The following is a 27,128-nucleotide window of genomic DNA, read 5'->3' as shown; positions in this document are numbered from 1 at the left end:
ATGCTGTCCTTTCTCCCCCAGGAGAGATGTAGGAGCAGGAATAGTCTCCTTTGTCGTTTCTTCTGCAGAGTGGACCACAATATTCTGTAGGAAAACATGTTCAGAGGAAGTAAAGAGTCCTCCCTTTATAAACCATTTGGGTTGTTTTTAAATTCAGGTGTGAGACCAGTGAGAATGGGGAAAATTAACAAGGCAGGAAACAACAAATGTTGGAGAGGATGCGGAGAAAAGGGAACCCTCCTGCACTGTTGGTGGGAATGTGAACTGGTGTAGCCACTCTGGAAAACTGTGTGGAGGTTCCTCAAAGAGTTAAAAATAGACCTGCCCTACGACCCAGCAATTGCACTGTTGGGGATTTACCCCAAAGATTCAGATGCAATGAAACACCGGGACACCTGCACCCCGATGTTTCTAGCAGCAATGTCCACAATAGCCAAAGTGTGGAAGGAACCTCGGTGCCCATCGAAAGATGAATGGATAAAGAAGATGTGGTCTATGTATACAATGGAATATTACTCAGCCATTAGAAACGACAAATACCCACCATTTGCTTCAACGTGGATGGAACTGGAGGGTATTATGCTGAGTGAAGTAAGTCAATCGGAGAAGGACAAACAGTGTATGTTCTCATTCATTTGGGGAATATGAATAATAGTGAAAGGGAATATAAGGGAAGGGAGAAGAAATGTGTGGGAAATATCAGAAAGGGACACAGAACATAAAGACTCATAACTCTGGGAAACGAACTAGGGGTGGTGGAGGGGGAGGAGGGCGGGGGGTGGGGGTGAATGGGTGACGGGCACTGAGGGGGACACTTGACGGGATGAGCACTGGGTGTTATTCTGTATGTTGGTAAATTGAACACCAATAAAAATTTATTAAAAAAATAATACACACACAAAAATAAATAAATAAATAAATAAACAAACAAACAAACAAATAAATAAATAAATAAATTCAGGTGTGAGAAATGCAAATATTAGACAGTTTCTTTCCTCATCTTGATGTAAGGGCTGTTAACTAGATTGCTAGCTGGTCTTGAATATACATTGGTTCCCATACCACATGTATAATAATAAGGATGTACTTCTGGAATTGATTTTATAGACAAATCATACTTTCTTCTTACGGATTGGAATTAAATGCTATGTTTCAGGCTAAATGGGCAAAAGGTAATTTGTCATTAATCATTTTCAACATGAACAAAGATAACAAAATGAGTGAACCTCACAAATTTCACTATCTTGTTTCAAAAATGAAATGTGATTTTATTTTAATGTTCCATCTTTGTCATATAAATATATGTAAAAATAGATGACTACAAAGTTCTAAGGCATGTGTATGTGTGAAAGAGAGAGATGGAGGGAGCGTGAGGGGGAGAGGGAGAATGTTAAAGGAGATCATTTGTCACAAAGGGTTGAGCAAAGTCCATCTAGAACAGTGGATGGATTGTGTATCCCTTAAGTCATCCTTCAAATATAGTTTCTTTCAGCAAAGCTTTGCAAGGCTTTCAGTGGCTATAAAGTCAGTATGTTGCCCTGGAAAATGTCAGATCTGGAGGTGTTTCCAGAAACTCGGTATTAGTTGAGATCATCTTATGCCATATTGAGGCACCTTAGGAATATGGTTACCTTATTTGGAGGCTATTCACCAAGAAGTCGGCTGGGAAAGTAGTATGCCTGGTAGGCAGGTATTCTAAAATGAGCACCTCATGAATTCTAAAATGACAAGAACTCAGGCCCATTGATGTCCGGACTTTGAGCAGTGCAAAATGTATCTTGAGAAGCTGCCTGGGGTGACTTGCTGTATGGAGTTATTTGCTATATCAGAGTTAAAAGTTGGAGGACGTGTATCCAAATTGTGCCTTGGATTTTAGCTTAATGAATCAACACCCCCCAGCTAGAAAGCATGACCAGTTATCTTGTATGTACTTGTAGTTCACAATGATAAAACCATACCATCTGCATATATATATATATATATATATATATATATATATATATGCCTCACCTTAGCTGGATGTATCTTATAGTAACAGGAGTGTCTTTAAGACAGTAGGTCTTAGTGACCTGTGTCCACCTGATTCAAAAGTGCTATCAAATCATTGAGTTCTGTGTATGTTATGAAAAATGGAAATCGTGCCATATTCTCTATCATCCCCATTGAAAATTCATGTCTGATTTGCCCCCATTCTTACTATCGCAGATGAGGTTGAAGAGCATGCATGCTAGGCTTTAAAGTGCCAACAGATACCTGGAAATCTTGTTAGGAACACCAGTTCTGATTTGTTCAGTCTAGGACTGGGCTTCAGATTTTGCATTTCTAGGTACAGTCATCCACAGACCAGATTTTGAGTAGCAAGGTTAATAGAGGTGCTGATGAGTAGAAGCTCTGGTAGGCACTGAGGCCAGTAGAAGAGGCTCAAATAATTTCTCATCTTTGGAGGTGAAGGGCAAGGAGAGGTTAATAAAAGCCCTAAGAGTCCAGTATTATTCTCTGTAAGTCTTTCCATGGTCTGGTGGTGATCTAACCAGGCTCTGTAGTGAAGTAGCTCTTGCTGAAAGGCCGACTTCTTGGGCAGGGTTCCTTGTTCTTTGGCCTGGGAGGACCAGTTTGTAGTTCTTTAAGGAGAAAAACCAGTGTGCCTTGCAGAGGACTGTTTAGTAAGCTAGTGGATCTGCATTTGTAGAGGGCAGAGAGTTTATTTTTGAAAATACTGGGATAGATCATGTTTTGGGTCCCACTGGATAGGAACCACAGAATTGATAAAAGGAGCATCTTTCCAAGGATATAATAGCTCTCATGTCTGGCTGGGCATTAAAATGATCGAGGCAACTTAAAAATAATAGCCCTGCTTAGGCCACACCTGAGACAGAGTGAATCATAATCTTTGGGGGTGAGACCTGGGCATCTGTATTTTCTAAAAAGGAACCCACGTGATCACAAAGTGAATCAGGATTGAGATTCTCTAGTTGAGGGAATCTTTAACTTGGAGGGCAGGTAACTCTCCAGGGATGCTTCATTTTAGTTTGAATTAATCCACCATTTTTATAATCTGAGGGTTTACGATCAGGCTGCTGTCAGGTTGACCCAGCATAGTTGTGGTATTTAGGAGAGTTGGCCTTGGTTTAATAATCGGGGGACAAAGCAGCTTACCAGCTAGCATCTGATGGTTGAGGTTTTAGCTAAGAAAATCCAGTCCTGGAGAATTTATGACCTGGTTCTGCCAAAGCTTGGGGTTCTGTGCTCCATGTGGATTTCCTGTAGTCCCATTTTAGAAGTAATGGGAAATTCATTATAAGATTTAAATTGGATACGATTGGTCACTTCAGATTGTGTGTGTTTGTACCTTCTCACTCATCAGCTTGTTTAAAAAACAAAAAAGTGGAAGCTGATGGTCTTTATCAAATCCAGTGCTTGGAGGGCCATCCCATTTCTGCAGATAGTGCCACTGGAACACTCATGGGTAGGTCAGCACCCAGCCTGTGTCCCTCTGGCTGGAGAACAAGGGGTCCTGGGGTAGGGTGATTGGTTTCTAGGGTTCAGGGAGCATTTCCTGAATGAGCTTTTATCTTGAGGGCCTTGCCCCACTGTTTGAAAATGATTTTGATGGTATTTTTGACTTTTTTTTTTTTAATTACTGGTACCATTTTGGGCCTGTTGTCATTCATGGGTGTTTTCTAGATACAGGAGGTTGCCCAAAGTCTGATTCTCAGAGAAAAAACTTTATTGTGCATTTACCATAAAATTCTGTTGTAGCTTTACTGTCCTTTGGCTTTGAGCGAAAGTGAATCTTTTGAGCTTTTTCTTTCAACATTGAGGAGACCTACCTAACAAATTTACACACTGTGATCTTTTCACAGACCATTCCTTTCTTTCTTCGTAGTCATTATCGACCTGTCATAATGTGTGTTCCTGGTTTCTTGGGCTGGAAGCCAGATACAATCCTGCTGTTTTTAAAGGCTGGTGGTAGCGTCGTCCAGTTTTTGTCCTCTTAAAGACTTCTTCCTGTGCCTGTTAATTTATAGACGAGGATCTTTGTGGAGCAGCGCCCCAATGCCATATACTAATTAGTAAATGGAGGCACAGCCAGCCTAGGAATGAGCTTCCCAGCCGGTGCCAAGAAAGTGTTGGCACTGAAGGATGTGAAAGAAAATGAGGCTCCTCTGTCAGTGAGCTTGGGCAGCACCAGGAATCAGCCCCCCTCCCTTCTCCCTGCGATCTTCAGCCTTAGCACAGGGTCTGTGCCTGCTGTCTTCAGGGCTGGTGACTGATGCCTGCATTTCCTCCTTGCTGTGCAACCGAGTCCTCTAGGCTGACCTTCTCTTGAGTCTTTTCCTACTGAGTAGGGTAGAGTTAATTGGTTAAGGCAGTGGTTCTTAACCAGGGTGCTTTTTACCTCTAGGGAACGTTTGGCAATGTCAGGAGATGCCTTTGTTTTTTAAATTAAAAAAAAAATTTATTGTCACAGTTGGGAGTGGAGGGTTCTAATGGCATCTAGTGGTGGAAGTTCAGAGAACATCCTACACTGTGCGGGACAGCGCCTCATGACAATTATCTGGCCCCAGATGTCAGCTATGCCAAGGATTGAGAAATCCCTGGATCAAAGGACCTTATTTCATTATTCAGGGAGTTACGCTTTGGGCTTTAGTGTGATAGGTGTTTTCCGAATTCTTGGAGTTGCTGTGGTTTCATATTTTGCAGATGGGAAATTCTGTCAAATGTGAATAACCTACGGGCTTGGTGAATGAAACTCACAGAACCTGGGAAGATCTTCCCTGACCGAGTGGCGACAGTTTCCTCTCTCACTCCCCTGTCCTGCTGCCAGCTTGGTCCACCTGTCAGTGTTGAGCAGCCCTAGAGGCTCCAAGTGGTGTGAGATCAAGTGTTTGTTTCCAGCTGTTTCCCTTCCCCGCGGCGCCCTCTGGTGGCGATGGCTATATGCGGTGGTGGCCAGAGGAGGGTTGGGAGTGGGAGTTGGGGCGGCTGGTGGGGAGCCTGCAGCAGGGAGAGCCTGTTCTGGACACAGAGTCATTAGCCTTGTTACTGTATGTGAAAGTATTTGCCGTTGATGCCAGCTGTGGAGTGCTGAACTGTGCTCCACGGGCCGTGTAACTGCGAGGCATATACCCACTTCAGATGGGTGGGGTTGGATTTCTTTCCTTTCCCTGCCCACACTAGGAATGCAGGTGGAGCATAATAAATGAAAACTCTGGGCAGAGGCCTATCTTGGTTTGATCGCTTGAAATGTCGAAGGGACTGGGCCATTAAAAACCCAGACATCAAAAGCAAAACAAAACAAAACACAAAACCAGACATTGAAAAATCTTCCCCTAGTATCCTAAAGGCGTGTTGTTTTAGTGGGTATTTTTCAGTTAGTGACTCAAAATAAGACTTGTTGAGCCGGGTCTAAGGGGAGCAGGCTGTTTTCATTGAGAATGCGTTTTTCCTGTTTATAAAGAGGAGTACTAGAATGTGTCCGAGGACCAAGTCATGAAAGTGGGGAAGAAGGACTCCTCCTGTTTGCACCTGTTTGAACCAGCACCTTGGCTGGTTCCTGAGCTCCTCTTCTCCCTAGGATGGGGCGTTGGTGTGCTCAGTGGTTATCACAGCTGTCAAGGATTCCTACTTCACACTGGGGGCTGCTGCTGCTGAGTGAGCCCTACAACTGGTTTCAGGATGGTGGTACTGGGCCTGTGTGTCTGGGCCCTTCTAGGGAGTGAACAACTTCAGAGCAACTTCCCAGGACTTTGGACCTACTTTGAAAGAAAAATCGGCTTTGCTTTTCCTTCCATCTTCCCCCACTTGTCTTTTTAATAACACAAGACCTCCCTAGTTAGAGCAATAATGTCCCCCCAGACTCTCTCTCTTCCTTAAGACCAGTAATACCATAAATGTGTATTTTTCTTCCTATCTTTGATTTTACCAAACCCCTGGTGGTTGGTGGGACATAACATTAGAACTATAGTCTAAGCTTAAAAGACAGTTCCCCAGACACTCGACATTACTCTTCATGCAAATGGAGAAGTAGTAGGAAATTGTTTCAGAGTTAAATTATTAACATTATCTAAAGACTCTGGTTACTGCTTACAAGTCCAACAAGAAGCCTCTGAAACTTCTATTTTACAACTGACCCTCATCTAGCATTTAATTCAGGTATCAGTTCTCTGTCATATAGTTTTTTATAAGTAGATACGTGGCACTGAATTTTATGGAGCAAATAAGCAAATGAGACTACTGCCGAGCATCAGTATCCTGATCAGATAACAGAGATTCCAAGTTCAAACTCCACACTTACAGAGGTAGCTAGGGAAGTTTTGTTCTGAACCTCTACATTGTAAAATTTTTTCTAACAGATTTTTTTTTAAGGATTTTATTTATTCACGAGAGACACAGAGAGGTAGAGACATAGGCAGAGGGAGAAGCAGGCTGTCCGTGGGGAGCCCGATGAGGGACTCAATCCTGGGACCCCAGGATCACATCCTGAGCCAAAGGTAGACGCTCAATCACTGAGTCACCCAGGCATCCCCCTAACAGATTTTTTTAAAGAACATATTTTAAGTAGAGAAACACAAAATTTCAATGAAAGCATCTGTGGATCCCCAGAGATAGAAACCTCTCTGGAACCCTGAAGTCCTTTGAGACACAGTTTGGAAACCAGTAAGCAGGATCCTTCATCCCTACTCCTCCAGGTCTGACAGTGTTCTGTGCTTCTACAACTTTCCCAATTTCAAACATGCAGAAACTGAGACAGGAAGACTTGTCTGGGATCACACAGTGCCAGTGGGTAGAGCAAGCTGTAGAGTCAAGATTTCCAGACCTGGGAACAGATTCACTTTCCAGTTCTTTCTCACCATTCCTTCTGGTGTCTTCCTTTGATCATCTTGGATAACCAACGATGAAACCAGCAGCCTCCCCTAAGGGCCCACCCACCATCACTTGTTCCCCTTCACATCACTTGTCTTAGAGACCTTTTCATTCCCACAATTACTGTCCCCTTTGGGTTTTTTTTTTTTTTTAAGATTTTCTTCATTCATGAGAGACACACAGAGAGGCAGAGACATAGGCAAAAGGAGAAGCAGGCTCCCTGTAAGGAGCCTGATGTGAGACTTGATCCTGGACCTGGGGATCATGCCCTGAACTGAATGAAGGCAGACACTCAACCAGTGAGCCACCCAGGTGCCCCACCCTCTGGGATTTTTGTCAGGAGGTTTTTTTTTCTTTTTCTTCTCATACCTAACTGCCTTATTCTCTGTAGTTGAACCCCATTTACTCAAGGGCACAGTGATTTTCCACTACTGTATGACAATATCTTAGGGTGAAAACTTCTGACAGGTAAGGGACAAATACAGACTTGGAGTGTCAGGGTTCTTCTCTGTGGTTCGCAGCAGGAGGAGGTCTTGGAGAGCATTGCTCACTTGTATTTCTTCATCTCCTTTCCACCATCCTGCCCTTCCATCTAGCAGACACTGCATGACCATCCACTGTGTGACCGTTCCTGGCATTCTCCATTTTTGGGGCACTTACAAACCCTATAGGAGAGATGAAAAGGAAGATTATCCCATAGAGTAGGTATAAAAAAACCTTTCAGAAGAAGCACAAACTGCTGTGAGTGTTCCAAGGAGGAGGAGCTGTCTTCAGTTTAGGGAGCCATGAGAGGGTCTGTGCAGAAAGTGGGGTGCATTTATGAGATCTGGGTGGGATTTCCCAAGGCAACGTGGAGGAGCAGAGCTGACTCAGGATTTCTTGAGTGTTACTGCATAAGATGAGGCAAAAATTAGGCAAAGAGCCTCCAGTTACAGATAGATAGGACAGACTTCACGTGGTGCACAGCGAGGACAGAAGAGGTATGTGGATGACTGTTCGAGCACAGCTGACCCATATCAGTGTTGAGGGGCGGTTCTGCGGGGCCTTAGGGAAAGATCACATCTCTGTGGTTGGGGCTGGCATTGCTCCTGAAGGGACAGGCATTTCCAGCTTCCTTCATCGTCTGTAGAGAACGCTCCTGATGTAAGAAATGTGCTCTCCAAGGATGTCGGATGGGCACCTGCAGGCACTGCTTGCTTCCTCTGTCTCCAATGGAACTGGGCTATTGTTCTGTGTGTTCTCCAGTGGTTTGCAAACTTGGCATCCAGCAGGCAAAGCAGACCTTGCCTTGAGGGCGGGGGTGGTCTGTGAGGTTAATGGGGGGCTGATAAGAGCAGCCATATGTCTGGTAGCCAGTGGCAGATTTTTCCATGTAATTTCCATCACTTCATAGGCCTGTGGTCAGCCCTTAGTGATGGTACAACCTGGCCTTGACTGGACCGTAGGGGAAGAAGTGGGTCCTTGCTGGGGCTCCAGTGGCCTGTGAGGCTCATCTGCCTGTCTCCACATACAACTCCTCTTCATACCCCCAACTCTGAAGGTGGGCTTCCCTCTTTTTTCTTTTTTCAGTAACAGCTTTATTGAGCTATGATTCATATATCCTGTAATTCTCTCGTATAAAGTGTATAATTCAGTGTTTTTAATATATCTACACAATTGTGCATCCATCACAATTAATTCTGGAACGTTTTCATTATTCCCCCAAAATCCTGCATGCTGGGCTGTCCCGTCCCAACTCCCCTATTTTCACAAGCCCAGAACAGTGACTGTTGTACTTTTTGCGTCTCTAGATTTGCCTCCTCTAGACATTTCATAAAAATAAACTGATACAATATGTAGGTTTTTTTTTTTTCTGACTGCCTTTTTTCACTTTGCAGAATGTTTTTAGGGAACCTCTATGTTGTAGCACATAACAGAACCTAACTTAATCTCATTGGTTGAGTAGTATTCCACTGTATGTGTTTTTCTCATCTGTTTGTCAGTTGATGGACATTTGAGTCGTTTATTATGAGCAAGGTTGCTATGAACATTTATGTACAAGTTTTTGTGTGGGCATATACTTTCATTTCTCTGGGGAGAATTTTAGGAGTGGAGTTGCCTGGGTCACATGGCAGCTCTGTGGTTAACCATTTGAGGAACCGCCAGCCTATTTTCCATAGCAGCTACATTGTTGTACATTTCCACTCGCCATATTATAAAGGTTGCAATTTCGGTGCATCCTCACCAACACTTGTTCTGAGCTCCCTTTTTTGAGTGTAACCATCCTAGTGGATACAAGCTAGTATCTCATGGTGGTTTTAATTTGCGTTTCCCTAATGGCTAATGATGTTGCACATGTTTTCATTCGCTTTTACTTTTTAAATGAGAACCCACACGTTTCTGTGCCAAAGATCTTCGATCTGTTTCGGGAAAGGAGGAAGCCAGATTTTATTGTGTGGAGTGAATGGGGAGGAAGGAAGTGAATGCTGCTCTTTTAGGAAGTACGGGAGTAGAGGAGGTGCATATCAGGATGGTTAGTGGCAGTGATGGACCTAGAAGCTTAGTTCATTGCAAACAGACTTGGTACAGACTTCTTTCTGGAGCACAGACTGGGTCGTGGCCTTGGGCTGGCATTGTTCTGGTTGGCAACAGGGCCTGAGATAGACTGTGTCTTTGTGCCTTTTGGCTCCATTTTGCAAGAGGATCCAGCTAAGTTAGGACGTCTGGAGGCAGGCAGATTCTTAGCCAGATCCACCGCTGTTTGATCATGACTGTTCTGCAGCCTCTTGATGAATTTTGCAACCGTCGCTGCTGATGATCATTACGTCCTTTCATGGCCCTGGCACCATCTGGTGAGGATTGCTGTCCCCTTGCCCTCCCGCCCCCCGCCCTGTTACTGTGGGAGTTAGGGGTGTTTCCCAGGTACTGATTTTGAGAAGTTTTTTAAGATTCTGAGCTGGTAAGGATTGAGGAGTTTTAATTCAGTTCTCTGTGTGTGCTGGGGGTATGCTGAGATAGTTGCTGATATTTCATACTGTAGATTCCATTGGAGAAAAGAATATTCCTGGCAGTTCTGTGGTTACTTAAGATCTGGGCCCTCAGTACTCAGAACTGTTCTCTGAACTTGGAAGTAGGGATTTTTTTCACTCCAAATTTGTATGTCTCTGAGCTGGTACAGTTTAACGTTGGCTGGGTTTCTCAACCATCTTTTTGCTGCTCAGATGTGCCACTGGTTCTGACTGTCCCCCAAGGCAGAGAAACACACTACCTTCTGCTGAGGTCCTTGCCCTGTTCTTGGACTTGGCCTTGCCCTCGCTTTGTAGCCTTGAGCAGCTTCTTCAGGGGGTTCATTGATGAAGGGAGTGGAGTTCCCTGTCTGAAAGTTAACAGGTAATAATTCCTGTATGCATTTGGGGTCCTCCTCTAAAATAGCAAAAGCAAATTGCCAGATGACTGTCATTTTTAGTATAGCGTGTAGTTTAGTTGCCTTGGGAAAATCCCTTTAGCCCTCTGGTACAGTTGACTCACTGGTGTGGGTTATCAAACAGGAAGCACAGCCGCTTCCTAAGGACCTGGGGCAGCCCTCAGTGAAGAGAAGTGGCTTTGAAGCATCAGCCCCATGAGGCTGGGATCTCAGTCTTGTTGTTTGTTCAGTCCCTAGGGCCCGATGGCAGCAAGTACTCAGTATATGTTATAGAGTGAGTGGAGGAAAGAAAGATGGCAGGGGCTTCTGGTTGGCTCAGTGGTTGAGCCACTGCCTTTGGCTCAGGGCATGATCCTGGGGTCCTGGGATCGAGTCCCACATTAGGCTCCACCCAGGGAACCTGCTCCTCTCTCAGCCTGTGTCTCTGCCTCTCCATGTGTGCCTCTCATGAATAAACAAATAGAATCTTTAAAAAATAAAAGAAGAAGGGCAGGTGTTGCTGAGCCAGCCTTCATTTGGAAGGGCCGGATACAGTGCCCTAGTGTCTGGAGGATGAGCTTGCTTGGTCATCAGGTGCCCCTGCGGCCACTGCCCTTCTCTGAGAATGTACATGGTGGTGGGGGGAGGGTCCCTTAAAAGATGTCATGGGATCCCATACAGAAACTGGCAAGCAACCTATATAGACAGACAAGTGTTTTAAACTGCCAACTGGCAAGGGATGTCGTAGGCTGGAACAGTAGGGAAAGCGGTCTAAAGCCAGTGTGACTGGAGCTGGGGCTTGGGTTTGGTTTATTGGTGTGTTGTGCAGAGGGCCAGCCAGATAGGGAAAGCAGCGTGAGTGAACACGAGGAGACCCTGAAGAAGGATGTGCAGGGTTACAGTGGTAGCTGACCAGCAGGTGTGGAAGGTGTGGCCAGGACCGAGGAATTTAAGTGACACGGTATTACGAGAGGGAGTCGGAGCCATGCTGTATGGTTAGTGCAGTGGTATGGCAGGGTAACGACATCCATCTGCCTGGATTAGAGGCGCTCAGAGTGGAGTAGCCCTCAGAAGCGCCTGGAGGGCTTGTTGAAACACAGGTTGCTGCCCCTTTCCCCCCAAAGTTGCTGATGAAGTAGGTCTGGGGCCTGAGAATCTGCACGTCCCACTGGTGTTTCTGCTGCTGTGGAGTTCAGGACTGTGCTTTGAAGAGCCACTGGTCTGGAACTCAGGAGTTGGTAATCTTTTTCTGTTAAAGGCCAATAAGTAAATGTTTTAGGGCTTTGCGCTCCATAGGATTTCTATCACAGTTTCTTCTTTGCAACTTCCGACAGCCTTTTAAACATGTACAAGCAGATGTTGGCCATAGATAAGCAGGCTAGTGGGGACAGAGGGGTGGCGAGGGAAGGCAGTGCATGGGGTCCTAGGCTGTCCCGAGATTGTCCCTCTGCCACATAGCTGGTTGACCTTGGGCAAGTTAGTCTCTCTGGGCCTTTGTTTTTCATCTATAAAGCAGAACAACAATAGTAGTTCGGACTGTATAGGACTCTCTTGAGAATTCAGTGAGTGCGGGCACTAAAAGCATTTATCACAATGCCTGGGACATACCTAGAATTTATTTATCATTTACTATTAGGAGCTGTCCTACCAACTACTGATAACCGTTCATAGGTGAGGATACAGAATGACCAACGCAGATCTGCCACATTACAGATTCTGGAAGCTGATTGCTCCACAATCTCACCCTTCATTCCTTCTTAGCCTGTTTACAAAGAATACTTTGAATTGAAACATATGTACACTGAATGCATCCTGAGTTAGTGCCGCATAGGAGATCATTGCTCAGCTTTTCCCTTGGCACACTTAGAAAATGGTGACAGTCTGTAAGCTGGCTCGTTCTTGGGCCCAAGACTCTGGTTCAAGGGCTGGAGAGTTTGGCCTCCTTCTAATCTGTTTGCAACCTCTGCTTCAGCCTCATATTCTGGGAAGACTTGCTTGGCAAAGTCTTGTGGGCTTGGTATCCAACACCAAATAGGATCTGGCTATTGAGTATTGAAACCATTTTATTTATTTTTATTTATTTTTTATTTTTTAAAGATTTTTAAATTTATTTATTCATGAGAGAGACACACACATACACACACACACACACAGAGAGAGAGAGAGAGAGAGAGAGAGAGAGAGAGACAGAGGGAGAAGCAGACTCCATGCAGGAAGCCCAACGTGGGACTCGATCCCGGGACTCCAGGATCACGCCCTGGGCCGAAGGCAGGTGCTAAACCACTGAGCCACCCAGGCTGCCCGAAACCGTGCCTTTTAAACTCACATTTTGCCCCATGGTTGTGAGTGAAAGTGAGAACCTACAGGAAAGGAGGCTGTCATGTGCTCTACATTTCCTGTGCTGAAGTGTGCAAATGAGTGGTGAGGTGCCTCTTTCACTCGTGGTAGCTAGAACAGGAAGACCATGGGGGTACCCCTGGCATAGCCTCTGCTCTGGTGCCAGGGGAGAGGCCACCTGGTGGCCCCGAGAGCTTCACTTCATCTCTCTCCAGACACTGCTGATGCAAGCGGGCCATGCTTACATAATACGGGGGCTTGCTCCCCTTTCCTGGTCTACTGACCTCTGCAGAGGCACCCACATTCTGCAGTTGTGTGCTTGAATCCTAGTCAGAGCACACAGTCATGACTTTGTAAGCTCGAGTTCCAGATGCCCAGAAGTGCCCGGTGGTGCTATGACTCCACCCTCCACTTGGGTTTTTGCTGACATTCGGTGAAATATCCTTCCATCTCCTCCCCACCTTGCAAAACAAGCTTCCTGTTTTGAACTTGGTCCAGACTGGAACAACCCTGCTACACCTGTTAACATAGTCAGACACGCATTTCCTCCTCTGTATTTGTGCAGCTCTTTGTCGCCCAGCCAGATTTCCCCTCTCAGCTTACAGATCTGGAATCATAACATAAAGATATTGAACCAGCAAATTAAGAAAAAAAGGAAGTCCGCGTTTTGGAGCTATTGGGAGTGAACACATGGCTCCCGGTGGGTTTCCCTGTGCTTTGCCACGACCACTTTGCTAACCTGCCCCTCTCTTCACAGCAGAATGGAAACGGGGAAAGGAAATCAGCTGACGCAGGAGCCAGAGTGAGACCGGTGAGCCCGCAGACCCAGCCTGCATCATGAACTTGTGTCTTCCTTCTGCATTTTAAGAGCCAAGGGCAGGTGAAGTTGCCAGAGAGCGATGGCTCTCTTTACTCCATGGAAGCTGTCCTCTCAGAAGCTGGGCTTTTTCCTCGTGACTTTTGGCTTTATCTGGGGCATGATGCTCCTGCATTTTACCATCCAGCAGCGAACTCAGCCCGAGAGCAGCTCCATGCTGCGTGAGCAGATCCTGGATCTCAGCAAGAGGTACATCAAGGCACTGGCGGAAGAGAACCGGAATGTGGTGGATGGGCCATACGCTGGTGTCATGACAGCCTACGGTAAGTGCTGTGCTCCCAGGGCTTGGGGCTCCTTGGTCCAGTGTGCCTCTGCCTCCAAAGGACTCCAGAGGCTCACGGCCTCAGTTTTATCACAGATAGAGTGCAACTCTTGCCACTGCCTTTGCAGCAGCGAGTTGCACACAGAGGGACCCTTCTAGAAACCTAAAGCCATGCCCTTTGGGACACTCTGAGTTCTTGTGCATACTGACTGATGGTCAGCACTGGGAGCAGCCGGCAGCACAGTTAGCACTCTGTTGGTTGTGTTTGTAGCTAGTTCTTCTCCTTCAACACATGTCTGGATTGCATGATCTCATCTGGGAGTAGGATCAGGGAATGTAGAAAAATATTCTCGTTCTCTTTCCCTAAACAAAACTTAATTAAGATTGGGTGGGGGTGAGGTAAGAAGGGTGGGGAGGACTGTGGAGAGGAATGAGGACTTGGGGGTGGCGGGTGGGCAGGGTGAGGTAAGGAGGGTGGGGAGAAACCCAAAGCCAAGTGTGTGCCTCCTCCGGCCAGCATGTAGGACACTAGGGCTTTTGTGCTGGCTAACAGCTTTCATCTTTGGCTTCTTGAGAGTTGACTGTTCTTGTTTTTTGCCCTTATCTCTAACTGCCCCGACTTTGAAAAAAGTCTTATAGTACACGTTGTTTTTTGTGTCAGTACCTAAAACTTTTAGAAATGAGGTTGAGTGGGAAAAAAAAAAATTGCATACAGAATATTACTTATTTTTCTTTTGGCAAAAGTTATGCTTAATATAAAAAAAGCTGGAAGCCCTAAATGTGCAAAAAAAACCAAAACCCAAGAATAAAGAAGATCACATATAAATCCACTCTAGGAAATAACCATAATGAACATCTCAGTGTATATCTTTGTGGTATTTTATATATACACTCAAAAATATACATATATATGCAAAATACTTTAAAAGGCATAGACGCTCAAATAGAAAACAAAGATTGTAAATGAAATTTGGATCATACCGTGTGATGGGGAACCCAACTCCCAGCTCTGCTGTGATCACCGAGTATAGGAGTGGACTTAATCCACAGAAGATGACCTGGCCTGTCTTGTTGCTCATGGACAAATCTAGTCACTGAACAGAGACCTTAGTGGCCACAGGGTTTGGGACTCTGGGGTATCCTATAAATGAGATGCAAGAATGGGGTTGGCCGAGGTGGACAGTGTTGGAGCTCTCCTTTGTGACACATCAATCCTGGGCTCTGAAGTGTATGGAATTCAGTGTATGGCGTTTTCCTGAAAATGTACAGAGCAGCAGTTTGAAGCTTGAGTTCAAATGCACGAAATCATACTTAATTTTACATAATTTTTTTCTTTTCAAAAGGATCCAGGAAATTTGGTTACTTGTAAATTTCATACATATATTTTTGGTAAGGAGAAAATGATTGTTTTGTTTTTTGGGTTGTTTGTTTTTAAAGAGAGAGGTGGAATTGGGGGAAGGAGCAGAGGGGAGGGAGAGAGAGAATCTTAAGCAGGCCTCAGGCCCAGCGCAGAGTCTAAGGCAGGACTCGATCTAATGACTCTGAGATCATGACCTGAACTGAAACCAAGAGTCAGACGTTTAAACAACAGAGCCATGCAGGTGCCCTGAAAATGGTTGCTTTTAGCCTACAATGTGGAAATTCTTTTTCACTGCCTACTGTTGGAATGATCACACTGTCTGCTTTTAATCTCTTTGATTTGGCAGTGTCTGTAGGCAATGGCTTTCAACATGTCTAAATAAATGCCCCCTTTTGTGATCTGATGGATTACAAACTGAGAGACTCCATTTTGAGAACCCACACTGAAAAACAGCTAGGTAGATTTTCAGAGGATGTAAAATTACTCATTGGCTTCAGTCTTCTATAATATTTCCTGAATATCATAGATAAACCATCAGAAAGAATAAATAACACAAACTGTCACTGTTAGTGTCACTTGTGTGCAAAAAGTAAATATAACAAATAAAATCGGTGCCATTTTCAAGTTTCTGGTTCGGTACATCACATGTTAAATATTTTGGGGGAGAGGCGAGTAGTCCATTACTAATTTCCTCCTATTGATCGCCTTCTGTCAAACCTTTTCATGGGGAAGAAGAAAACCCCATAAATGGTAAATTTATAGACTTTAAATTTTCCTAGTTGTTTGAAGTCTTGTTATGTCTTGTTTACTGCTGAACATCTCCTAGGGTAGGCTTCCTCTACTTACCCAGGGGCAGTGATATGGTCGTAGCTTTCAATCTTGCAGACTCGGTGTATTGTAAAAGGTTACCAGAACTCCAGAGTAGTCTGTTAGAATTCTGGCCACCTTATATGCTTATGCACATAGGAGTGTGGAGCTTAGAGAAACTACAAAAATGGGTTCTAGCTTCCTCCTGTGTACAGGTGACCCTTAGCAAAGTCATTATTCTTTTTCTGAAAAACACCAAAGAAACAACCAAACAGGCCCTGTTGGCAGATGTCACACACACTGCTGTTTTTCTCTTGCATCTCATCAGCCCTGCATGTCAATCAGAGTGTCTTTGGAGCTGAGTTGGTGGAATTTAATTGGACCGTGCACTAAAACACTAAACACAGGATTTGTCACATTGGAACTCTTGGCATTTGGGGCTAGATAATTCTTTGTTGTGGGGACTGGTCACACACTATAAGATGTTGAGCAGTATCTCTGGTGTCTGTACCCACTAGATGCCAGTGGCACCGCCCTAGTGGTGACCATCAAAAATGTGTCCAGACATGCCCCCCTCCCCACCTTGGAGGACTGTTGAGCTAAGAGTGAGACAGCAAACAGAGCATCTTCTTAGAGACATTCTCAAGCAGATAGCTAGTTTTTGTTACTTAAAATTTGACAGCCTGGCCTTCTCCATTTCTTGGTTCTGGGCATCAGCAACTGGGATTGAGTGAGATGATGTGGTCCAGGGCCAGTCATGGGAAGCTGGAGAGCCGTTCTGACATTGCATGCTTCCCCTGGAGTCCATCGGTACCAGTTGCAGGCATGTCAGCAGCCAGGCTGCTCTGTTGGTTGACATCAGGAGATGCAAAGACCACAGGATATTCAGTGGTTTATCTGGGCTGGCACAGAGGGGATGAGGATGCCTGAGACATTGGTTTGCAATCTTTTTTTCTGCCACAGATGCAGCCCATGTACAGAGCACTGCCTAGATGCCTGCCCTAAGAGAGTAAAGAGCTGATCCTATATGGCTGGTATCTGTGTCTGCTCTGAGTCAGTCCCATTATTAGATCAAAGAAAGAAAAAAAAAAAACTTCTTTCTCTCATCCACATATTGGCATAATCAGAGGCTCTTAGTATGATGCATGCATGTCTTCTGTAGCTGGGGGCAGGCATTTGAAGAATCATAGTACCTGACTTCAGATTTTTACTGATTTTTTTTTTAAGATTTTATTTATTCATGAGAGACAGAGAGACAGAGTCACAGGCAGAGGGAGAAGCAGGCCCCACGTGGGGAGCCCGATGTGGGATTCAATCCCGGGTCTCCAGGATCAGGCCCTGGGCTGAAGGCGGTGCTAAACCATTGAGCCACCCAGGCTGCCCAGACTTTTACTGATTTTTAAAGAATCCCTGGCTTGAGGTCCTAGAACAGAAGGGTTCAGCGAACTGTGACCTGTGGGTCAAATTTAGACCTCTGTCAGTTTGTATAAATAAACGTTGATTGAAACAAAACCACTTCCAGTTGTTTATAACAACTATAATAGCAGAGAAACATGGTAAAACCAGGATTTTAGAGGACATCTAAAATATGCTGACACCCTCTTTCAGAAGTCCCCATAATTCAGTCTAAAATAGGGGCCCTGGGTGGCTCAGTGGTTGAACTCAGGGCATGATCCCGGGGTCCTGGAATCGAGTCCCGCATCAGGCTCCCTGCAGGGAGCCTGCTTCTCCCTCTGCCTCTGTCTCTTCCTTTCTGTGTGTCTCTTATGAATAAATAAAATCTTAAAAAAAAATTCCGTCTAAAATACTCATGGATCAGGTCACATCCCTCCTTGGCTCAACAGTTTTGCAGGACTCCCATCATCTAATGCCTGGGCAGCAAGCTCGCCTGGGGCTGGAGCCTCCTGTTGTTATCGATAAAGTGTTTGGAACCCTCGGTGCCCCTCTGTTGTCTGCGGCTGTTTTTGTGCCACAACGGCAAGAGCCGAGTCGTTGCCACAGAGACTTGTCAAGCCTAAAATGTTTCCTGTCTGATCCTTCACCAAAAACGTTTGCCAATCCCTGCTCTATCCATAGGGCACTCTTTCTATGGGATTTTGCTTGGTATCAGCCCTGCATTTGAATCCACTTTTTTTTTTTTTAAGACTTTATTTATTTATTCATGAGAGACAGAGAGAGAGGCAGAGACACAGGCAGAGGGAGAAGCAGGCCCCATGCAGGGAGCCCGACTTGGGACTCGATCCCCGGGTCTCCAGGATCAGGCTCTGGGCTGAAGGAGGCACTAAACCGCTGAGCCACCTGGGCTGCCCCCTGCATTTGAGTCCACTTTAAGACATCTTTGTGTAAGCTGCACCTCCAAGTGTTGTGTTTCTCTGTCCTCTGGAAATGCTGCTTCTCGGTGGCAGGTCAAGAGATGAGCACTGAGGAGCCTGGGCTTTAGAGGCAGCCAGTGTGGCTTTGCCACATTTAGGCTGCCTGGCCCGGGCCCCAGGGGTGACACACGGTTGTTGGGGTGCATATCAGTTCCCGCCCCACCACCCACCACGGGATTGTGCGGTGTGAGCGAGGTGCTGCGTGTCAGGTGGTATTGGTTTGACTAGTCCTCGAACAACAGGAGAACTTTCAAGCAGTATCTCCTCCCCCGTCCTGGTTCCGTTGATTTGCGCAGAGACTTCTGAACTTCTTTTGGGATTTGGTAATTCAGAAGTAGTGCCTGGAAGATGTCCCGGGCAGCCTGTGTGGGACAGTCGGAGGATTCACTGGTGGGGTGTGGAGGGCCCTGTGTGTGCTCCTCTGACACTGCGGAGAGGCTTGTGGGGAGCCAGGCCTCCACCGTCTCCCAGGCCTGCACGGCCGGGCCCTGCCTGTCAGCGACTTCACGGGCGTTGTGTCACGAATGCTGTCACCCGGCTCAATGGCATTCTTGTTTCTGAGGTGAATTGATCTCTGTCTCTCATGGCCTGACCCAAATTCTGAAGCCCAGTGATTACCTCTTATCTACAACCCTGGCCCTCGTCTGCTTGTGCTCTCTGGGCAGTTGAGAGGCCACATCCCTTTGTGGCCCATCCACACCTTATTAACCGTGACCTTTCTTGCCTGTTGGCCGCTCTGGATGCTGGGACCGTGCTCAAGCTGAAGCAGCTGGAAGTCTTCAGCTTTTCTGCTACCCCCCCTTCCCCCTCCCATATCCTGTTTTCCCTCCTGACCTCCTACCCCGCCTTATCGCCTGTGTCCTGGTTCCCTCGACTTCTTGAACCTCAACTGTCCCCTTCATGGGCTATTATCCCTCCAGCCTGGCACTGTGGGAAATGTCTGTGCGCTCTGCAGGTATGGGGCAGTGCTGTCTGGGCTTCGTGCATCCAGCTAGAAAAAGAAAAACCAGGCCCCTGCTCTCATGGAGGCTCTGTTCATTTTGGGAGGGAGAAATAATAAACAAGACAGCATCAGAGAGTAATAAATCCCAGGAAGAAAAATGATGTCAGGATGTGTGATGTTTAAAAAAAAAAAAAGCGCATAATGAGCTGCTTGGAGTGAGAAGGTCAAAGAAAAGCCTGTCTAAGGAGGTGTCTCTTAGCCCCAGTGACACTGAGGAGCTGCCAGGTAGGGTGGGAAGAGGGCGGTTGAGGCCGAGCATGCCAGGTGGAAGGCAGGGCCTGTGCCCAAGGCCTGCATGTGCATACTAGGGGCAGAACAGAGGTTGCCGTGGCTCAACAATGTGGGCAAGGAGCAGTGTGGAAGGTGGGCAGTGCATACAGTGGCCGTTTGGGCTCTGGATTTCAGTGTGATGGAAGGTGGAGAGAGGAGTAGGAGAATGGATGTTGTGTGAATGAGCCTGGACTGCCCCTGTCTGGGGACCTTGGCCCTGCCCTCACATCTCCTGTTAACCCTTGGGCTGAGGAAGAGAGGTTAAGAGGAAGGGAGTTCCTCCCATTTCCTTAAGGAGGCAAGGCTTGCGTACAGTAGGCCCCGGAGAAGAAGGCTAGGATGTTTGGTTGCTGGTCAAGGGGCAGTGGAGCAGTAACTGTCGGGCTTCAGGTGGTCCTTGTTGGCCTGAGGATGCCCATTTCTAATGCCTTGACATCATTTAGGGTTCTGCTTATTAGCCGAAGGGAGACCCCCACCGTGATGTGGTCTGGTGGCCTGACGTAGCTCATAAAAGGTGGCGCGTGCCCTGTGTGGCAGACCTAGGTAACGTCTAGAGAGTCAGACGGGCTTGTACGCATGTTTCATCCCATCCCTGCTACGGAAGAGAAGCCAAAAAAAAAATCTTAGGTTGGAGATTTTTTTAATTAATTAATTAATTAATTTTTGATAGTCACACAGAGAGAGAGAGAGAGAGGCAGAGACACAGGCAGAGGGAGAAGCAGGCTCCATGCACCGGGAGCCCGACGTGGGATTCGATCCCGGGTCTCCAGGATCGCGCCCTGGGCCAAAGGCAGGCGCCAAACCGCTGCGCCACCCAGGGATCCCTTAGGTTGGAGATTTAAAAAAAAACAAAAAGCCTGTGAATGTTTTTTTTTTTTAAAAAATTCATTTGCTTTTTTCTTTTTTGCCTCTGTTCCTACAAAGATGGTCAGGGTATTGTTTTCTTGGAGGGCTGGGGTGATGTGGAAAACCAGCACTGCCAAAGCAGCAATTCTCTGCCCTTGAGGGAAACACACTGTTTTGGAGTGACACCAGTAGAGGGGGAAAAAAAAAGTTGCTGGGCTGTTTGGTGTGTGAGGAGGCCATGGTTCCTCTACAGGGATGCGGCTGGTGAGATTAAGGAAAGGACAGTCTGCTTTAGAAAGTTTGGAACCGAAAACAGGCCTCTCTGGGCTTGGGACTTTTCCAGGGATGTGTGGTGGTGGTGCCGGGGGGGCCCCCCCGTGCCTCCCCCTTCCCCATCCCCCCCACTCCCCCCCCCCCGCCCCCACACAGTCAGGCCCAGTTCCCAAGCACGCCCAGTGAGGCCTGGCTGCACGTCTGAGGAGGGCCTCGGGGACTCTGTAGATGGGAGAACAGAGTGTGTGTCCCTGGGAGGGATTGGAGCTTCTTCTTTGTCAGCAAGGCCTGTCCTTTCCTGCCTCATTGCTGCTTCAAGTCCTGGCTTGAGGAGAGAATGTGCATGAGGGGGTGTGGCTCTTGGGCTCAGGGTGTCCTGGCACCTGAAGTGGGGTTGCTCGCCTCACCTGGGGGCTTGTCAGAACGGCCTGGGCAGAGCGCATGCCAGTGTGGCCACCTTCAAGAGCCGTGGACCTTCCCACATCTGTCTGGGTACCCCAGCTGTCCTCTGGGACCAGCTGTTGGGTGGTGGCTGACACTTTCCCTGTCCCCAGTCTCTGCCTCTGCTCTTCCTCCCACCTGCATGCGTCCTCTCCCCATAGCTGGCTCCTCCTCTCCTTCCATTCTCTCACGATTTCATTCTCAGTCTTACAACACTTAAATCACCTCTGTTCACGGCACTTAAACCAGCTTTTATTACATATTTATTGGATTTGTTCATCTCTCTTTCCCCCTTGGAGCCCCCAAAGAGCAGGGATTAAAAAAAAAAAGATTTTATTTATTTATTTGACAGAGAGAGAGAGAGAGAGAGAGAGAGAGCGCACAAGCAGGGGGAGCAGCAGAGAGAGAGGGAGAAGTGGGGCTCAATCCCAGGACCCTGGGATCATGACCTGAGCCCAGGGCAGACGCTTAATCAACTGAGCCACCCAGGAGCCCCAAGAGTAGGGATTTTTGTCTCTTGTTCCCCACTGTACCCCAGGGCTCAGTGCCTGCCTGGCACTTAGTAGGAGCGAGGAGTGATCGGCAGCAGCCACTTCGCCCTGACGCTGTGTGGGACAGTTCCAGCTGGGGCTAGTTTGAAAGTAATGTTTTTAGTGAGCCGAGAAGCCAGAAGAGATTGTCCATGGGCTGTGTGTCCAGGTGGCTGGCTCCAAGTAGCTGTTGTGCTCATGATTCTGACACGGGAACAAGCGTTTATTCTGGAAGGTTGTTAGAGAGTCTATATGTAGCTGTGGGGTTCCTTGCTGGGTCTGTGACCTTGGGCAGGTAACTGAAGTTTTAAAAGCCTGCTTCCTCTTTTATAAAATAGAGGATAAAATAATATCATTCACCTCATAGGCTGGTTGTAAGGATTACATGTTACAGAGGTTATTTAGGCACCTACATCAGTGAAATACATTCATTATTGTGAGTTATCACTAGCCTTGGCCTACATGCACCTGCATCTGTTACCACCGAACCAAAACTGTTTATGTAAAGTGGATGTTGTTTATACGTTTGGACACAGGGCTTCAGGAATGTTTATTATGTAGCTGTCCTTCACAGGGGATAAGACGTGAGAGGAAGGAAACTCTCCTCCAGAGGGAGGCAGGCAGGCTTGCCTCTGTCCTCCTAGATAAGGACAGGTGAGGCTTGTCCACAGGAATTGCCTGGGCCTGACACCAGTGCAAGGCCCCACACTGGCCTGGGTTGAGAACTGCTGCCCTCGGCTCCAGGGACATGCTGTTTGGCTCTTCCCTGGGTCCCTTTGTAAAAGTATGTTAGCTCCACAGAGTGACTTTGGCATTTTAGAAACAGGAGATGTGATTGTCACCGCCCTGTTCAAAAGAGAAGGCTTTCCTTTGTGGGCTGGGAGCTGAGCTGGGTTTGGTGAGCTCACTTTGTCTCTGAAGACGGGCACTGTTGGAGGGCACTGTTTCTGGTAAAGGTGGTAAGCGAGAAGGGGTAGTGCGCGGGGGGTTGCCTTTTCTCAGAGGGTGGTGGTGCGGGGGATGTGGGCCCAGAATTAGGTCAGGACCCTGCGTGACGATGGGCTGGACCTCTCAGAGCCTGAATCCATTTCTGTTCTGTAAAAAGGACTAAAATGCTGGACTCTGATTCCACGCAGCTGGCCGAGTGTCAGGAAAATCGAGAGAACAGCCCAAGAGCTCCATTCTGGATATTTACAGATTCCATAACACACTGGATGTCATCAACAGGCCAAGATGTGATTTTTTTCCCTCACATTCTGCTGCCTAGAAAATGCCTTGAAATACTAGCGACAGCCGCTGTAGCACCTCAGGAATAACATTCATCTCTGGAACACATCGGAGTCAAAGCTGAAGTCTGCCCTTGCAGCCTGACCCAGGAGAGAACAATAGTCAGTAATACTGAGCATCTGAGCTGCCCTTTCTCTTTGAGGTGGTTATTCACTCTCCTGCCTGCGACAGCTGCTGGGGGAAGAACACATTTGTGACTTTAGGTGGCTTTAGGGATGCAAATGCAAGAAGTCGGTGAGGGCCCATCACTGAGATGTTTGGGGGCGGGGGTGTCTTCTTACCTGACATCAGGTACTTGGGGCCAGTATCTTTGTGAGGGTGGAATTCACTGCCCAGGATGCATTTCCAAATAGCATTTAAGTAATATATATAAAATTGAGAGCCTATAGACTGTAAGGCAGTGAAAAACCTTGGACTCTCTCATTGCTTGACCTGGGTAGGCTCGTTTTCTCTGCTAACGTGAGAGAAAAGAAGTTCATTTTCAACGGAAGCAGCTGTCTGAGTCACCATTTCCAAACTATTGAGCACAAGAGAGAAGATGCTGTCAGTAAAAGGCACAAGGGCCAGGATGATGCTACGCCCATTTTTGTATTCTTAGAAATAAAGAAGAATAAAAAGTAAAATACTCCTTACTCTCAAACCCAGATAAATTTTGATTTCCCTCCAGGCCTTTTTTAAAATGCAGATACATGCACATATGCTCATTTTTTTTAAATGGAATATTTCATATGCAGCTTTTTGGACTCCTTTTTTTTTTTGTAATTCCTCATGCCATTAGATATTTCTAATGGTCATACACTTTTTTTTCTCATCCATTGGATAAATAATCAGTGAACTCCTGATATTAGCAGCCAGTGATGATCAACAGAGATGACAAGACACCTGCTCTGCCCCCCCCCCCCAGTTCCAATCTAGTGATTTATTCTATCTTATGAATGGATGGGCACGTGTAATTTAATCTTTTTGTTGGGCATTTGGGTAGTGTCCAGTTCCTATCTATAATAAATAACACTACAGTGTCCTTGTACATAATGAATGGATGGATTTTGCTTATTACTCTAACTGTATTGTCTTTCTGTGGGAAGGTCACTTTGAAATTAAAAATATATAACTGATGAAACTTGACATTCTGGCAGTCTTTGGAAATGAGAGGTTGGGGCTAATTCTTTTTTCATTAGCACTTTCCTTTCTCATTAGCGCCCTGTCTTTGCTGGTTTCCACCGAGCAGCAGGTGAAGCCGTTCTTTATTGGCGCTCTGTCGCTTGGGGCAGCCGTGGTGAAGAGGGACTTGGAGTAGAAGCAAGCCCGGATGCAAATAATTTTTTGCAGTTCAGATGTAAGTCCTTGCTCATTGCACAGTCGGTTCTGTGCCAGCAAATCATGCTGGCCACACCTTAAACAGCCCATCGAGGCTGTGCCCAGAGCCTTTGACTCCTGGGTCCTATAGATTCCGACGGAGTGCCTTGAGGACAGAGCCAGGTGCAGGTGGCCTGGAGGACAGCCGGCTGGGTAACCACTGCTTTGAAAGCATGTCCCAGGGGAACAGAGCGGGCTCGCATTAGCCCCAAGCACCCCCTTTTTTTATCATTCCTCAAATACTGATTGCCTGTGTAATCTGGCCATTCGGTGTTTGCTGCCCTTTCTCACAGTTTTGACCAACAGGTTTATAGACTCTTGGACTTTTTATATCAGCAGGACCCTGTTTCTCCTGAAATCCCATCTCCTTGGGCTCCAGCTCTAGAGGCTCATCTAACTGGCAGTGAAATCTCCTCTGCTCTCCTGCTCCAGAATGTGACAGCCTCTTCCAGCCCCTCCTTACCCCCTGGAGTCGTGCTTTCTGGAAATGAAAATTTACAGAAGCTGTCAAGGCACCTGTTCTGAGATTTTTGTCGATCTTTCCCCTGATCAAAGCACCTCTAGCATGATAGAAAGCAAAGTGAACTTTCCCCAGAAGAACAGTATAAATGTTTTCAATTGCTTTGATCTCATCTTTATCATGTACAGTAAGTTTTAGGAATACAGAATTGTGGTAGTAATGTTGGGATTAAATTTTTATAGTTAAGGCTTTGAAGCACAAACAAAATTTTAAAAGCCTGTTAGTAATTGAAAATTGTAATCCTGCTGAGGACACATTTTACTGCTATAATAACTGTAAAACACAATGATAAATATAAAAATGTTACACTAGAATTTGGAGGAATATTTCTGCCCTAATTTCTTTATTAAGCTCTGTAGAAATTATCTTTGAGTGTACAGTCTTATTGGATAAATGGATTATCATTAAGACTAAAACACAAAAATGTTCTGGTATTTAAAATTGTAATAAAATACAGTTTTGCAGGTTTAACTGTAAAATGCAAAGGTGAGAAATAGTTTCATCACCTAGAAAGGTATAATTTCTTCAGCCTGATTGGTGAGAAGACTATAGTCCATTTATTTGGTGGTTCGTTCATTCATTTGTTCACTTATGTAACACACACGTAACCAAGTGCTGTGACGTGCCAGTTAGTAAAGACACAAAGATGGGCTTGACATCATTTTTGCCCTTGTGTGTTTTATTCTATTCTGTCGAACTGTTTTGAAATAGTGACTCAAACAGCCGCTTGTTGAAAATGAACTTTTCTTTCACCCTGGGAGAGAAAACATGCCTATCCAGGTAAGGTGCCTAGAGAGTCCAGAGTTCTTGATTACTTTATATTCCATTTTCATTTTGTGGCAGAAGATATGGAAATGCAGACTCTTCATTATTTTTAGTGTTGGAGTTGATCACAGAACAGTGGCATCAGTGGGTCATGAGGATGGTTGGGATAGGATTTAACAAAACCACATGGCAAAAGCCCAGAGGTTAATCCCTGATAAGTGTGTTCAGAAGCAGCAGGTCTGAGACGCTTGCTGGCTGGCAGGTCCATAGTAGTTCTTAAGAGGCAGGATGGTATGGTAGGTAAGAGCCACTGGGTCTGGAACCTGACTGAGATCGAATCCTTGATCTGCAATCATCCGGGGCAAATTTCTTCACTTCTCAGTGTTGTGGTTTATAATTTATTAAATGGAGGTGGTAACTATAATATAGTCCTCATATTGTCTTGGCAGGACCACATGAGGTAATCAATGAAAATACTGAGGACAGCAGCTGGTGCATAGAACTCAGTCAGTGGCAGCAGTGGTGGCAGTGGTACGGAGTAGTAGCTGTGATAGTGAATGTCAGCATCCTTATCATCATGATTTCCCTTTGATGTACCATGTCCTATAGTCACAGAGGTCATTCTCTACTAGGTGTGGTCACATCAGCATCCTTATCATCATGACTTCCCTTTGATATGTACCATGTCATAGTCACCGAGGTCACTCTCTAATAGGTGTGATCAACAAGAGATAGTAGGTCACCCTTATTGGTGACTATATTTTAGGAACTGAAGAAGACTGCCTTATTGTTTTTTGACATTCTTTTAATAGAGTTGACACCCGATATTACATTAGTTTCATGTGTGTGACTTAGCAATTTGACGAGTTCATACATTATGCTGTGTTCATCACTAGTGTAATTACCATCTCTCCCATTACATCGCTATTACCGTAATGATGACTGTATTCTTTATGCTGTGCCATGTATTCCTGTGATTTATTCTGTTCATAACTGGAAGCCTGTGTGTCCCACTCCTCTTCACCTATTTTGCCCATCCCGCACTCCCTTCTGTATGGCAGGTGTTCATTTTATGTATGGTCTGATTCTGCAGTTTTTTAATAAGGCATTTGTCTTTTTCAGTCTGATGTACTTCGCTTAGCATAGTACTCTCTAGCTCCATCCATGTTGTCTCAAATGGCATGATTTTATCCTTTTTTTACAGCTATAGGATATTCCTTTGTGTACACACATTTTTCTTATTCATTTGTCTATTAATGAGCACTTAGATTGCTTCCATAATTTGGCTCTTATAAATTATGCTACAATAAAGAGAGAGGTGCATATGTCTTTTTGAATGAGTGTTTTCCTATTAGAGTAAATGCCCAGTTAGTCATATTACTGGTATACTGGATCATTACTATATTTCTATTTTTAATTTTTTGAGGAACCTCTAAAGTGTTCTCCACAGTGGCTTCACCAGTTTGCATTCCCACCAATAGTACATGAAGGTTCCTTTTCCTCCACATCCTCACCAACCCTCGTGGTTTCTTTTTCTTTTTTTTTATAAATTAATTTTTTATTGCTGTTCAAT

General features: G+C 45.8%; 1 protein-coding gene across 7 annotated transcripts in view; it reads left to right on the top strand.

Moving 5' to 3' along the window:
* MGAT5 (alpha-1,6-mannosylglycoprotein 6-beta-N-acetylglucosaminyltransferase) overlaps window positions 1-27,128 on the top strand; it is a 336,949-nt gene that overhangs the window by 111,341 nt on the left and 198,480 nt on the right. For 4 of the 7 annotated variants that reach the window (XM_055315894.1, XM_055315891.1, XM_055315890.1 and 1 more), the window contains one exon: window positions 13,347-13,726. In XM_055315894.1, the coding sequence (XP_055171869.1) occupies window positions 13,486-13,726 (241 nt within the window). In that variant the 5' untranslated portion in view covers window positions 13,347-13,485. Of the gene's footprint in view, window positions 1-13,343; window positions 13,727-27,128 lie in introns of all 7 variants that reach the window. The other 3 variants (XM_055315888.1, XM_055315889.1, XM_055315892.1) reach the window with 1 other exon arrangement.

The sequence above is a fragment of the Nyctereutes procyonoides genome, unplaced genomic scaffold, assembly GCF_905146905.1.
Source record: "Nyctereutes procyonoides isolate TBG_1078 unplaced genomic scaffold, NYPRO_anot_genome, whole genome shotgun sequence".
Lineage (NCBI taxonomy): Eukaryota > Metazoa > Chordata > Mammalia > Carnivora > Canidae > Nyctereutes > Nyctereutes procyonoides.
This window is presented reverse-complemented; position numbering and strand designations above follow the sequence as displayed.